The sequence below is a fragment of the Leptodactylus fuscus genome, chromosome 2, assembly GCF_031893055.1.
Source record: "Leptodactylus fuscus isolate aLepFus1 chromosome 2, aLepFus1.hap2, whole genome shotgun sequence".
Lineage (NCBI taxonomy): Eukaryota > Metazoa > Chordata > Amphibia > Anura > Leptodactylidae > Leptodactylus > Leptodactylus fuscus.
In genome coordinates this window covers 93,488,661-93,501,529 of record NC_134266.1, presented here as the reverse complement: position 1 = coordinate 93,501,529, position 12,869 = coordinate 93,488,661, and the positions used below count along the sequence as shown (strand labels likewise).

Below are 12,869 nucleotides of genomic sequence, written 5' to 3'. Positions count from 1 at the left end.
TTTGCTATGAAAACATGTTTTTTTTATTGCGCAAATGTAGTGAAGAAAAAAAAAAGAGCTATACATACTCAGTTTGGCCATAATTTATGATACAGTTAATAGTTTAAATGTAATACTTTCATAATGGTTTTGTGAATATTTGTCTCCCATCAAAGAGTTAAAAATTAAATTATATGCGCTTCCAAATATTGCCATTAAAAAATTTGAAATTATCTCAGAAAATAACAAAAACGCATGAAGTTACAGCAACAAAAAATAAAAGTATTGTGACTCTTTGAAGATAATGACACAAAGGCAAAAAAAAACAAAAAAAAACCCACTCATGGAGTCAGTGATACTTTTCTTTTGGTAGGTCCCCATTAAGTTGAGTGTGAAAAAAAATAACAATCTAAGGGTGCATGCACACTGAGTAACGCCGGGCGTGTATGAGAGCCGTACACGCCGGCGTTACAGCAGGGCTGCCGAGCACTTCCCATTCACTTCAATGGGAGCGCTCGTAAACGCCGCTGTTACGAGCGCTCCCATTGAAGTGAATGGGAAGTGTTCGGCAGTCTGCTGTAATGCCGGCGTGTACGGCTCTCATACACGCCCGGCGTTACTCAGTGTGCATGCACCCTTAAAAGTGTTTTCCTGCCAGACACATTGTAAACACGAGTTCTTTTGCTTTTAGCTCTTGCAAAGTTTCACAAGTAAATATTCCCTTATGGCAGTTCTTGCCTCCTTCCTATAATTGTTCTAGAAATGACACAAGGACATGGAAGAAGCCGTAGACTCATGTAAAGAAACATAATAACATTCTTGTTTCTGAGCGGCTACATGTGCTGATCCAGGAGAATGTTTAATTTTACAATGGGTTAAAACAAAAGTTAGAAAATAATTTTATAAAAAATATTGTTAATAGAAATTTTACAACAATGGGAAGTCCTCATTAAAGTGAAATGTTTACCTATGGAACAAAGGCAGGAAATTAGTCAAGGGCAGCTGTTACCGAAAAATATTTGTCAAACCTTCAACATTCAGGTGTAACATCAGGGTCCTAATTCTAGAAAACTTGTGGTCACCAGTAATCCATTGTAATCTTTTTCACATACCCGACAAATAGCTCTATGGTTGCCACTAGGGTTGAGCGATCGTGTTCGGAAAAAATCGGATTCTGATCGGCGATCAAGAAAAATTCACGATCGCGATCGGAATCCCAAACACGATCTTTTTAGGTGGGATTGAGATCGGTGATCATTTCCCACAATGCTTTGCTAGCTAGTCTTCCATTCATTCTAATGGGAGACTAGCTAACATCTCTAGTAGCTACTTACCTGAAGATATGGCTGTTCGGTGCCCGGTCTTCTCGTTCTTCTTCGCCTCGCTGTCCCCTGCCTCCCAGGTTAGGAGAGTGTGGGCGGGTTAGGAGAGTGTGGGCGGGTACTGGGAGGGGAGACGTCACAGCTCCCCGCCCTGTTCCCGCCCACACTCTCCTAAGCTACAAGCCCTGCCTTCCTAGCTCTTTAAACACTAACCTGGGAGGGAGGGGGCAGCGAGGCAAAGAACACCGAGAACATCGAGCACCAGGGGGGACTAAGTAGCCAGAGGATTAAAAAAAAAAAAATCTAATTAAAGTGTTCAATTGTTAGATTCCATGGTGTATAGTGAATAGGATTGCTTTTAAAATCCGATCTCCGATTAGTAAAAAAATCCCATTGACTTACATTGGGATCGGAATTGGGATCGAGATCGGGTTCGAATTAAAAATGATCGGAAATCGGATTTCAAAATTGATCCTGAAAAGTCAAGATCGTCTCAAGCCCAGTTGCCACGCTATAAAGTGTGACCATACCCTACCTTTATAGTAAAGAGAAATCCATTTGCTCTGCACTATTTGATTATATGGGGATCACAGTGTGAACAGCCTTACAAACATTAACACATAAGGTTTAGAGAGAAAACATCTGATTTATGTAATAGCTACAAAAATACTTCAGTCACTGTCCTGTTTGATGCCCCTTCTGCTCTAATGATATCCTCCTATCTGCATCTGCGGAGAAATAAAATCACCTCCTGTCTAATCTCATAACAGACCTTATGTCATGGTCATAGTCAATAATACGGGGCCTAGAAGAGAACAGGACATGGTAGTTCAACTCATAAAGGTAGGAATAGCAATTTGAATAGAGCGGGTTTTTTGTTTGTTTGTTGATGGGTAGTTATTGTAGTTGACTTAGGATTTAACTGTTCACATCTGAATTTTTAGGTTTTGACAGGAGAAAGTCTTCAATAAAGTTTTATAGAAGTAATTTCCCTTATTCATTAATTTTACCAGTAGATACCAAATTTGGTCTATGGTCAACAAGATAGGGTATAAACTATTGTTTGTAGTGAAAAAGCTGAAAATTGCTACATTTATTCATAAATGAAAGGACCTTTAGTCTGGGTTCACACAGGGTTTTTTGGGCTGGATTTTGATGCAGAGGCTGCCTCAGAATCCAGTCCAAATAAATGGCTAGCCGCAAATGGATGCCAATTCAGTGCACCGGCTTCCAGTCGCGGCATTCTGCTCCGCATTAGGCCCAAATGAATGGGCCTAATCGGGACGGAGATGTCGCAATGCGGATACTGCAGCGGATTCTGCCACGGAATCCGTGGCAAGAGAGGGCAGGTCGCTTCTTTTTTCCACGAGTGGCACAAAAACGCTAGCGGAATAAAGAAGTGAACAGCTTCCACTTAAGTCAATGGAAGGCATTTTTTGGACCGGATTCTGAGGCGGATTGCGCCTCAAAAATCTGGTCCAAAAATACCCATGTGAACCCAGCCTAAGGAACTCTGGCCTCTTAGTAAGCCTTGCGCATGTAGGTTCCCTTGATCTGAAATCTAATGCTAGATAGGAACAACCATACTACTCACTCCAGTATTTTTTTTTACATGAATTATAGTAACTCTGGCAGACCAGGACATTGGGTGTCAAATAAAGCCTTCCAACCTCACCTATTTCTAAAATTGTATTGACCATAAATATAATATTGTAAATGCAAATTTTCTTGCAGGAAACACTTGATAAAGAAAAGAGAGAGGAATTAAGGACTTTTCTGTGTGGAATAATGAACACCTCTGACTGTAATGTAACTATTCATTCCTCAGAAGTACAGCCAAAATGTATCCTATGGGTTCCAACCTCAGCAGGTAAGATAAAACATACGGTTGTATGAATGCAGCCTCGGGCTTTCTCAGGCACATGAAGACATTATAGTAGAAAAAGAAGGTAGACAGCATTTTCCCATATCTGGTTTTAAAGAGAGATATTTAACAAGCTTAGGCCGTGTTCAAATTAGCATTGGTGTCTCTGCAATCCGTCAAACGATCATAAAAACTAATAAATATGATTGTGTAAAAAACCCATTGACTTGATTTCAGTCGGACTTGTAGCACTTTTGCTCATTGACTAATCTATCAAAAAAGACGGGTTATGGTATGTGCTGTGTAAAACCAAGCGCAGATGTGAAGATAGCATTATATGGATGTGATGTTCAGGTATCCGTATACCGCTGGCCACATAGTGCAGATTTGTGGTTTTTATATATCGGGAGGCTGATTTCTGATAAATGCTTTGCATCCCCTGTTTCTGAATAATGTCTATTGGGAAAGTTTGTATGGAGAAAATTAAAGGTGTTATCCAGGACTATAATACTGAGCGCCCCTTCATTTCTCCTCAGGCAGTGATATAATGTCTTCTGGCAGTGGCGTAACTAGGAATGGCGGGGCCCCGTGGTGAACATTTGACATGGGGCCCCCCCGACCAACACCAACGCCGAAGACCTCGACCGACCCCCTTCTACACATTCTTGCGCAGTATTGTCCCACATAGTGGCCCCTTCACACAGTATTATCCCACATAGTGGCCCCTGCACACAGTATTATCCCCCATAGTGACCCCTGCACACAGTATTATCCCCCATAGTGGCCCCTGCACACAGTATTATCCCCAATAGTGGCCCCTGCACACAGTATTATGTCCCACTGTGGACACCCATAAACAATTATTATACTCTGGGGTCTTTTTAGACCCCAGAGTATAATAATCGGAGACCCGGGGGAATAAAAACATAAAAAACTACTGTTTCTTACCTGTCCCCCGGCTCCTACACTGTCTTCTCCGCTGCCGTCCTTCTTCAAAGACGTTGGACGTCACATGACCCAGGACGCAGGCCGGGTTCATGTGACATGAGAGACGTCAGGAAGGAGCCCTGGCAGGATCGTGGAGAGGTAAGTAACAGTGTTTTTTTTATGTTTCTTGCCTCTCCCGGTCTGCCAATCATTATACTCGGGGGTCCGAAAAGACCCCCGAGTATAATGATAGCAGCGGTAGCGGCTGTCACCGGGCCCCTAATGTCCTGGGCCCTGTGGCAGCTGCCTCTGCTGCTATGGTGGTAGTTACGCCACTGTCTTCTGGTCACATGACCAGGCTGCAACTCAGTCCCAGTCCAGTGAATGCAGATGCAATACCAAGCACAACCAATATACCATGTACTGTATGGCTCTGTGCTTGGTGAGTAGTGAAGAATCAATAGCAGTCAATATCATAGTCCTAGATAACAGTTTTGATATCTCTACTTTCCCTTAAATCTGATAATGAAAAAAGCAGATAACATGTTGTTTCATACAGGAAATGAAGTGACAAAGAATTTATAGGCTGGATGAAGACAGCATATGTTCATGTTATTGACAATGTAGATATCTTGAGTAGTGGGATTGAGAATTCACTGTTATGTTGGCATAGGTGTAGGCTGTTATATTAGGGTCTTATGGAGCTCAGTGCAGGAGAATACCCTCTTGTGGTTTTTTCCAGGTAGGTACATGACTATGAAGAGAAGATGAAGAAAGAAATGGGCAGGGAGAAGTAAAGGAGGACTCCTTTATTTATAGCTATCTGCAGTTTTTGTAACAAAGGCAGTTGTGCGCACCTTCCAAAATGGCAGCGATGACTGCAAGTCCTGTTCATAGTATAAAGAGCAAACCAATAACACAAATCACTACACTGACATGTCAAATATTGTGCAGATTATCAGACAGTAAGCAAAAAGTTTAAAATAGAAATATCTATTTGTATTCACACAGATCAAGCTCAATACTTTACAATAATTAAAACATAAAACGAGTTCTACCATGTTTGGGGCTGAATTATAGTAAAGCATCTACATTTTATAAATGTACAACCTGCTTCATATTTTCTGTTCAATTTTTTGTTTTTTTAATAAGAATACAGCACTTCCCAAAATTGCTGTATCTAACCAACGGTGTAACTTGAAGCTCCTGAGCTCCAAGGCAACATATATAATGGGGCCCCTAACTATTTTGTGTCATTTACAATAGCAGTATATTTTACATGGCAGAGTGACCTTTGGTGCCCCCTCAGGTTCTATGGCTTAGTAGCAACTGCTACCACTACACCGCCTAACGTTATGTACCTTTCTGCAACCTCTGCCTATCATGAGTCTTTACAGTACTGGTTCTTATGTGGCAGAGGGGTCATTGGGCTCAAGACCTGGGTTATGACCTTTCTCGATACCCCTGTACTATAGCCACATCAGTCAATGGTGTTTTCAAAAATTCTAATCTTACAAAAAAAATAATAATAGAGAAATGCACCCCTGTTGACCACACTGCTCCTTGATCTAGCATCAAGCATCACAGATTCCCTGTGATAGCCTAGTACGGTATATTAGTTTCCCATCTAAGGCTAAGGCCCCACGGGCCAGAAAGGCCGCGCTAAATCGCAGCGGGAACAACCGTGGCGTGAACACATTGCGGTTCTTCTCACAGCGCTATGAACAGAAAGTTTTCCTCCGCGGACTTTCTGTTACAATTATATCTATGGGAAAGCCGCTGGAGTTTCCATAGATATGATTGACACGCTGCGATTTTCAAAACCGCAATGGTTTTGGAAATCGCTGCATGTCCGCACTGCGATTTTTTCTGTAAAGTGGGCATGGGATTCACATGAATCCCATCCACTTTGCAAGTATTGTAAAACACAGCGATCTTTCCCGCGGCGTTTCTGCCACGGCCAAATTGCGGCATTTCTGGCCCGTGGGGCCTCAGCCTCAGGAAATGCAGCTTTTTTTGTTTCAGATTTTGCTGCGGTTTTTTCAGCCAAACCCAAGAATGGCTACGAAAGGAATGGAAATTATATAGGAAGTTCTTTTACTTCTACCTTCTATTTAAAGGGGCTCTATCAGCAAAATCATGCTGCTAGAGCCCCACATATGCGTGCATAGCCTTTAAAAAGGCTATTCAGGCACTGTAAAAGTTAAATTAAACTACCCCCCCGTTTTAAAATAATAACTTAAAAAAGAATGTTCTCTACTTACGGAACGTGCACCCTGGGCGGGCATTCAGGGTGTGTCTTCATCTTCTTCCCCGCCTCTTCTTCCTCTGATGTCTTCGGGTCCCGTCCTCCTCCGGCGCTTGCTCGCGGACACTGATAAAAAAAAATAGCCCAGGCACATGCGCATGCGCCCGGGCTATTTTTTTTTTATCAGTGTCCGCGAGCAAGCGCCGGAGGAGGACGGCACCCGAAGACGTCAGAGGAAGAAGAGGCGGGGAAGAAGAAGACGGCGCACCCTGAATGCCCGCCCAGGGTGCACGTTCCGTAAGTAGAGCACATTCTTTTTTAAGTTATTTTAAAACGGGGGGGGGGGGGGGTAGTTTAATTTAACTTTTACAGTGCCTGAATAGCCTTTTTAAAGGCTATGCACGCATATGTGGGGCTCTAGCAGCATGATTTTGCTGATAGAGCCCCTTTAATCCACTCCTGGCTTTGGCTCAAAAAACTACAGCAAAATCTGCAACCAAAGAAGCTGCGTTTCCGCAATATGGGGTCTTAGCCTAAGGCCAAGGCCCAGTGCTGTGAAAATGCAGCATTTTGCATTGCAGATTTTGTTGCGATTTTTGAGCCAAAGTCAGGAGTGGATTTAAAAAAAAGGAAAACTTTTTGGTCAGGAATTTGATGAGGAAATTGACTCAAATTCCTCCTCCTAAAAGCCTAGGAGCTTCCTATATTTTCCATTCCTTTTCAAGCCACTCCTGTCTTTGGCTCAAAAAACTGCAACAACAACAAAAAAAAAATGCTGCGTACTCGCAGGAAATAACAGTAGCTTTCTTAATTTATAGATGTTCCTCCACAAGCTTCAGCTTAAAGGGGTTGTCCCACGTCGCATACTCACCAGTCTTCGTTGTTGAAAAATCTTCTGTCTTCCGGCTTTGTTGCGTCATTGGTGGGCGGGGTCACAAATGCAAAGCCAAGCGGCGAGATGCCGCCGGCCCTGCGTGCGCGCTCATAGACCAGTCTAGCCTTCACAATGCGAATACAGACCCGACATCCGCCTCTCTCTATTACAGCGGGTGCTGGTCTGTATTCGCATTGTGAAGGCTACACTGGTCTATGAGTGTGCACGCAGGGCCAGCGGCATCTCGCTGCTTGTCTTATGCATATGTGAATATGTGACCCGGCATCCGCTGTAATAGAGAGACGGATGCCAGGGAGGGTTAGATACACAGACGCCGGCACAGGTGCCTGCAACATTGCTATGCTTCTGCCCTGCATGAAGCCAGCAGCGGCAGAAGCGATGCTGTTATTCCGCTCCTGCCGCTGCTGGCTTCATGCAGGGCAAAAGTATAGCGATGTTGCAGGCACCTGTGCCGGCGTCTGTGCATCTGTGCCGGTGTCTAACCCTCCCCGGCATCCGCCTCTCCATTACAGCGGATGCCGGTCTGCATTGGCGGCCCCTTCCCCCCAAAGGGTAAACTATCCCCCCCCCCTCCAGGCTCACTCCCGTGCACTTAGCCCCTCCTCCCTCCCCCCTCAGAGCAGCAGATACATCACTTGACTTATGACCAGATAAGTCAAGGGATGTGTCCCAAAAAAATGAATAAAGTGATATAGTGGACAAACAAAGCAGTTTTGCTGAAGCAATGTATTTAGGAAAAGTCTTACATTCACATTAACAAACAGTATAGATAGGATCCTTGTGATGGGACAACCCCTTTAACTAAGCTCTGACTTCGCTTTGATCTGTATAACGTGCCTGTGCTGGAACCACTGAAGTTGGCAGAGGGACATTGATGCTAGTCATTTATTTCTAATCCCTAAAGCTACTGGTCATACACAGAGAAATTTTCAATCAGAAGACAGATCAAATGGTGAAAATTTGTCAAATAAATTGAATATTAATAACAAATTTATATCTGATAAAGCGATTTAGTATGTTGATACAGCATTTCTGATACTTTCATGTGTACATTTAATGCATATGTTCACGGAATTTCTCTCTTTAAGCAATATATTTATCTTTTCAGATGCAGAAACAAAACTTAGAAATATAGCAGCTAAAAACCCAGTAAGTATTTATGAAAAGCATTGTGGCATGGTGTAAGATACCAAACATATTGGGGTGGACTTACTATTGAAAATGTGGCAGAACTGCACCAAAAACTAATGCATATATTTTATTCCAGTGATTCTGAACCTGCAGGAGCCATACCCAATGGGGGTATGCCCTCCGCAGTGTCTGCCTCCCTCTTATAATGGTAGTTTGTGGGTTTTGCCTTACATGAACATTTACAGTGGCGGCCAAAAAAAACGCACCATTTCACAAAATTTAATGACTGTAGCCCAAATGATTCCTTGTCTTTTTCCATTTCTATCCTCTTGTCTCCTGGATGATGAGTATTTGGCAATTTTGTACTTATACATTTTGTAAATTTTTCAGTCAATTTTGTAGTAGGCGGTATACATATCATCTGCAGGGATGATTTATACGCATCACATACATTTGACAAAATCCACTGGTGGTGCATTTTTTTTGGCTGCCACTGTATTATACTCTAGGGTCTATTCAAATCCCTAAGTATATTAATCGGAAGCCCAGGGGAGTAGAGTTAACATAACAGGATTTGGATTTGGCTGGACCCCAGAAATTGTTGAAAATTTTGCCTCTAATAAATGGAATTCTAGCGAGCACGTCGCAATTTCAATAACTGGTGCGGTTTTAGAAATCGCAGCATGTCAATTATACCTACAGAAACATCGGCGGTTTCCCCGTAAATATAATTGTAACAGAAAGTCGGCGGAGAAAAACTCTGTGAATTTTCTGTTTAAAGCGCTGTGGGAAGAACCACAATGCATTGCAGCTACAGTTTCTCCTTTCAGAGGTTTTGAGTTTAAGGATTGTTAGCAACAGGTGTAACATATAATACTACATGCTATAAATTACTGCAATTCTTCAGCAAAAAAAAAAAAAAAAAAAAACAGCCTGAAAACAAAATGCAGTGTTTTATAATCACTGCAAGGTGGATGTAATTCTAAAAAATCCCATCCACACCATGCAGAAAAATACCTGCAGCAGACACCCTGTGATTTCCAAAGCCATTGCAGATTTGGAAATCACAACATGTCAATTATAACTACCTGGATTGCTGGCGTGTGCAATAGTCCCGGCGCTACAGCCGGCAATCCAGCTCTACTGCGCAGGTGTGGGAGCAGTGGCCTCCCATGAATGTGTAGTAAAGTTGGATTGCCGGGTACAGAGCAGCGCCAGGACTATTGCACGTGCCAGCAGAGTCATAAAAAAGAGGGAGGAGCTGTCTTGCTGTAGAAAGATAGGTAAGTATGATGGGCTGCGAGTAGAGATGAGCGAGTACTGTTCGGATCAGCCGATCCGAACAGCACGCTCCATAGAAATGAATGGATGCACCTGGTATTTCCGCTTTGACTGCAGCCGACCGCTTAACCCCCCGCATGCCGGCTACGTCCATTCATTTCTATGCGAGCGTGCTGTTCGTATCGGCTGATCCGAACAGTACTTGCTCATCTCTAGCTGCGAGTTATACCAGGAAAACAAATGCAGAAGATGGCAGGAGCTCTTACAAACCTAGAAATCACTCAATAGCACTAACAGACTTTTTAAAAAATATATTTATGCCATTAGTTTGTGGGGAAAAAGAGCAAAAAAAACAAAAAAACCACATATTTGTGTTTTGCGGGGGGGGGGGGGGGAGGGGGAAGAGATAGATTTTGTCTATGTGACACTGTCACAAGCTTTATGATCTGGAAATGATAAGGTTAAACTGTAACACCATATCATCTTTTTGTCTGTGGCAGACTACCACAATATACTCTTTACAGCACATAGCTGCTGTTTTTTGCATATTCTAGTCGTGTAGTAAATGTCCATGTAAAGCGTGAGTCATTTAACACTTATTTTGATTTAAGTTCAACAGTTCAACCAAAAACAGTTAACATGTCAGGGGAGCTAAACACACTCTTCCCCTCTGTAGACAAAAACATCTCATTATTAGGAAATGTTTTTCAGTAAGGGTCTCACATTTAAATCTTGGATTTTATCCTAAGAATAACTTCCTTCCTCCAGTGTGAATGCAAACACTCCCCAAGTGCTTGTTTCTTTTTGCATGTGGATTGTTGTACCCTTGACATCCCAAAAGATATACAGACTCTGACCCAGTCACGCTATAAGTGTTATGTTTTGTATCCATGATAGTCTTTACCTGTCATATATTGAGAAAACATGATTTACCACAATGATATAAACTGCAATATTAGTAATTTAAAATGTTATATAGAAAACCATGAAGCACTACTAAACTATAGGTCCTTGCCATACAGTACTTTAAATTGTTATGCCAATAAAAAGGTTACTATCCACCTATAGACACGCTGAGCCACACACAAGCTTACTTTGGCCTAAAGGCTTGAAACTTTAAAAACATTTTAGGGCAGGTTCACATCTGCGCCCCGTTCTCTGCTTTCAGGTTTCCTTCTTCTGCGGACAGGAGACAGAAACACGGCAGACAGTGTCCGCCCATAATCGCCTGTGGTCCCCACGGTGAAACCGTTTTTTTTTAACCAGACACAAAGTCCTGCACCAGAAGATGCTCATGGGCACTCACGGGCGGACACTTTGCAAACCCATTCAAATGAATAGGTTTGAAAAGTGACTGCCGATTTCCGACTCCTGTTCAGAAGATGGAAACCTGAAAGCGGAGACTGGGGCGCCTATGTGAAGCCGCCCTTATGTGTAACTTACATGATTGTAATTTTGTAGTTAGAAAATTGCAACATATGACAAAAGTTAAAGGGGGTTCCAGTCAAAAATATTAATGACGTATCCTAAAGATAAGTCACCAACAACAGATCAATGAGGATCTTACATCCTGCCACGCCAATAGATTAGCTGTCGTCAGAAGCTGATACACAGAAAATGGAGCTCTGTACTCTGTAGCAGCAGAACTGAGTCGCTGCAATTTAATTCCTCTTCAAGTGAATGCGAGCAGATCTTCAGTACCTGGCGTGACCTCTAAACAGGGAACAGAACTACTTGCTTCATGCTCAATTCTCTGTGTATCAGTTGCTGAGAACAGCTAATCGATGGGGGTGTGGGATGTCAGACCCCACCGATCTGGTACTGATCAGTCATCAAAATATTTGGTCCAGAAACCCCCTATAAACCTTTATGTCATAATAATCCTGAAGCTTAACTTGAGGATGTGCAGAGGGTGTGACTGAACGTGTGCTGAGGAGCCTGAGTTCACAAAGAGTATTTTGGTCAGGAATTTGGTCAGGAAACTGCCTCAAAATCAGCCTCCAAAAAAAGCCTCCCAATAGAACTCTATCGGGAGGCTTTTTTTTGGAGGCTGATTTTGAGGCGGATTCCTGCTCAAATTCCTGACCAAAATACTCTTTGTGAATTCAGCCTTAGACTACGGCCCCAGATAGAGCCTTGCTCTGTGGTTTTTCTTCCTTTATTAAATCTACAGGAATATTGCTCACGTTTCCCCAGCATTTTCTTCTGTAATGTGTTGAAGAGATTAAACAAAATCTCATTCACTTTGCTGGTACTGTAAAACGCACTGTTTTTTTCTGCTGCTTTTCCACAGCAACTACAGTAAAGACACTATGTCACGGACAATCAAAATATAGGTCATGTCCTATTGTTGACCGTTTTCATGGATCCTTCCGTACATTAAAATATATGGAGGATCTGTGAAAATGGGTGCTCCTCAGGTGCAGTTTGGCACCTCTTTTGTGTGAATACCAAAACTAATTAGCATAAAAATTGACTTTCATTTTAACTATTAAAATTGTTGTGAGTCCAAACCACAATTAACACTGAGCAGCTTGACTCTTAGTCCACTCAGCTAACTCTACCCCAGGTAAGAGATTGTTGGTAAAATATTGCTAAACAGCGGACAGCTACCAAGACCTAGTAAGTCTGAATGGTCATTGTGGTTTGGACCTTTTTTCCATTATCACTGAGGGTTTGAATCCACCTACTAGCTTTTGTCATTATTTGTCTAGTGAGGACTCACGCCAATTTTAATACTTAAAATAAAAGCTAATTTTTATGCTAATTAGTTTTGGTATGTTTAATTGTAGCTTTATACACCCGCAATTGTTCTCTTTTGTGTGAATATAGCCTTAGGGCTTGTTCACATGACAGCAGTTTTAGCAACATCTGCCACATGTCCATTTTATAAACTCAAATAACTGAAAGTAGAAATGCATCAGGTTCTGTATGAATATTGTTCACTAGGTCCAAGAAACAAAGTTCAGCCTAAGTGGAGAACGATATGCAGGTTAATAAACCAGTATTCCCAACCTACTTCCATTATCCTTACCAGGCTGGAATAATTGCCCTGGAGTATGAGATACAAAATCTGTGACTTTATTAGGGATTAATACCATATATACTTGAGTATAAGCCGAATTTTTCAGCACAGTTTTTGTGCTGAAAAAGCCCCCCTCGGCTTATACTCGAGTCAAGCAAAAATATATATATATATATATATATATATATTTATTTTTT

The 12,869-nt window shown here is 42.1% G+C and overlaps 1 protein-coding gene across 1 annotated transcript in view; it reads left to right on the top strand.

The window, feature by feature from the left end:
• Nucleotides 1-12,869, top strand: part of CD34 (CD34 molecule) — a 57,023-nt gene that overhangs the window by 36,689 nt on the left and 7,465 nt on the right. Inside the window, exons 5-6 of the mRNA XM_075264180.1 lie at nucleotides 3,036-3,171; nucleotides 8,344-8,384. Of these exons, the coding sequence (XP_075120281.1) occupies nucleotides 3,036-3,171; nucleotides 8,344-8,384 (177 nt within the window). The remainder of the gene's footprint in view (nucleotides 1-3,035; nucleotides 3,172-8,343; nucleotides 8,385-12,869) is intronic.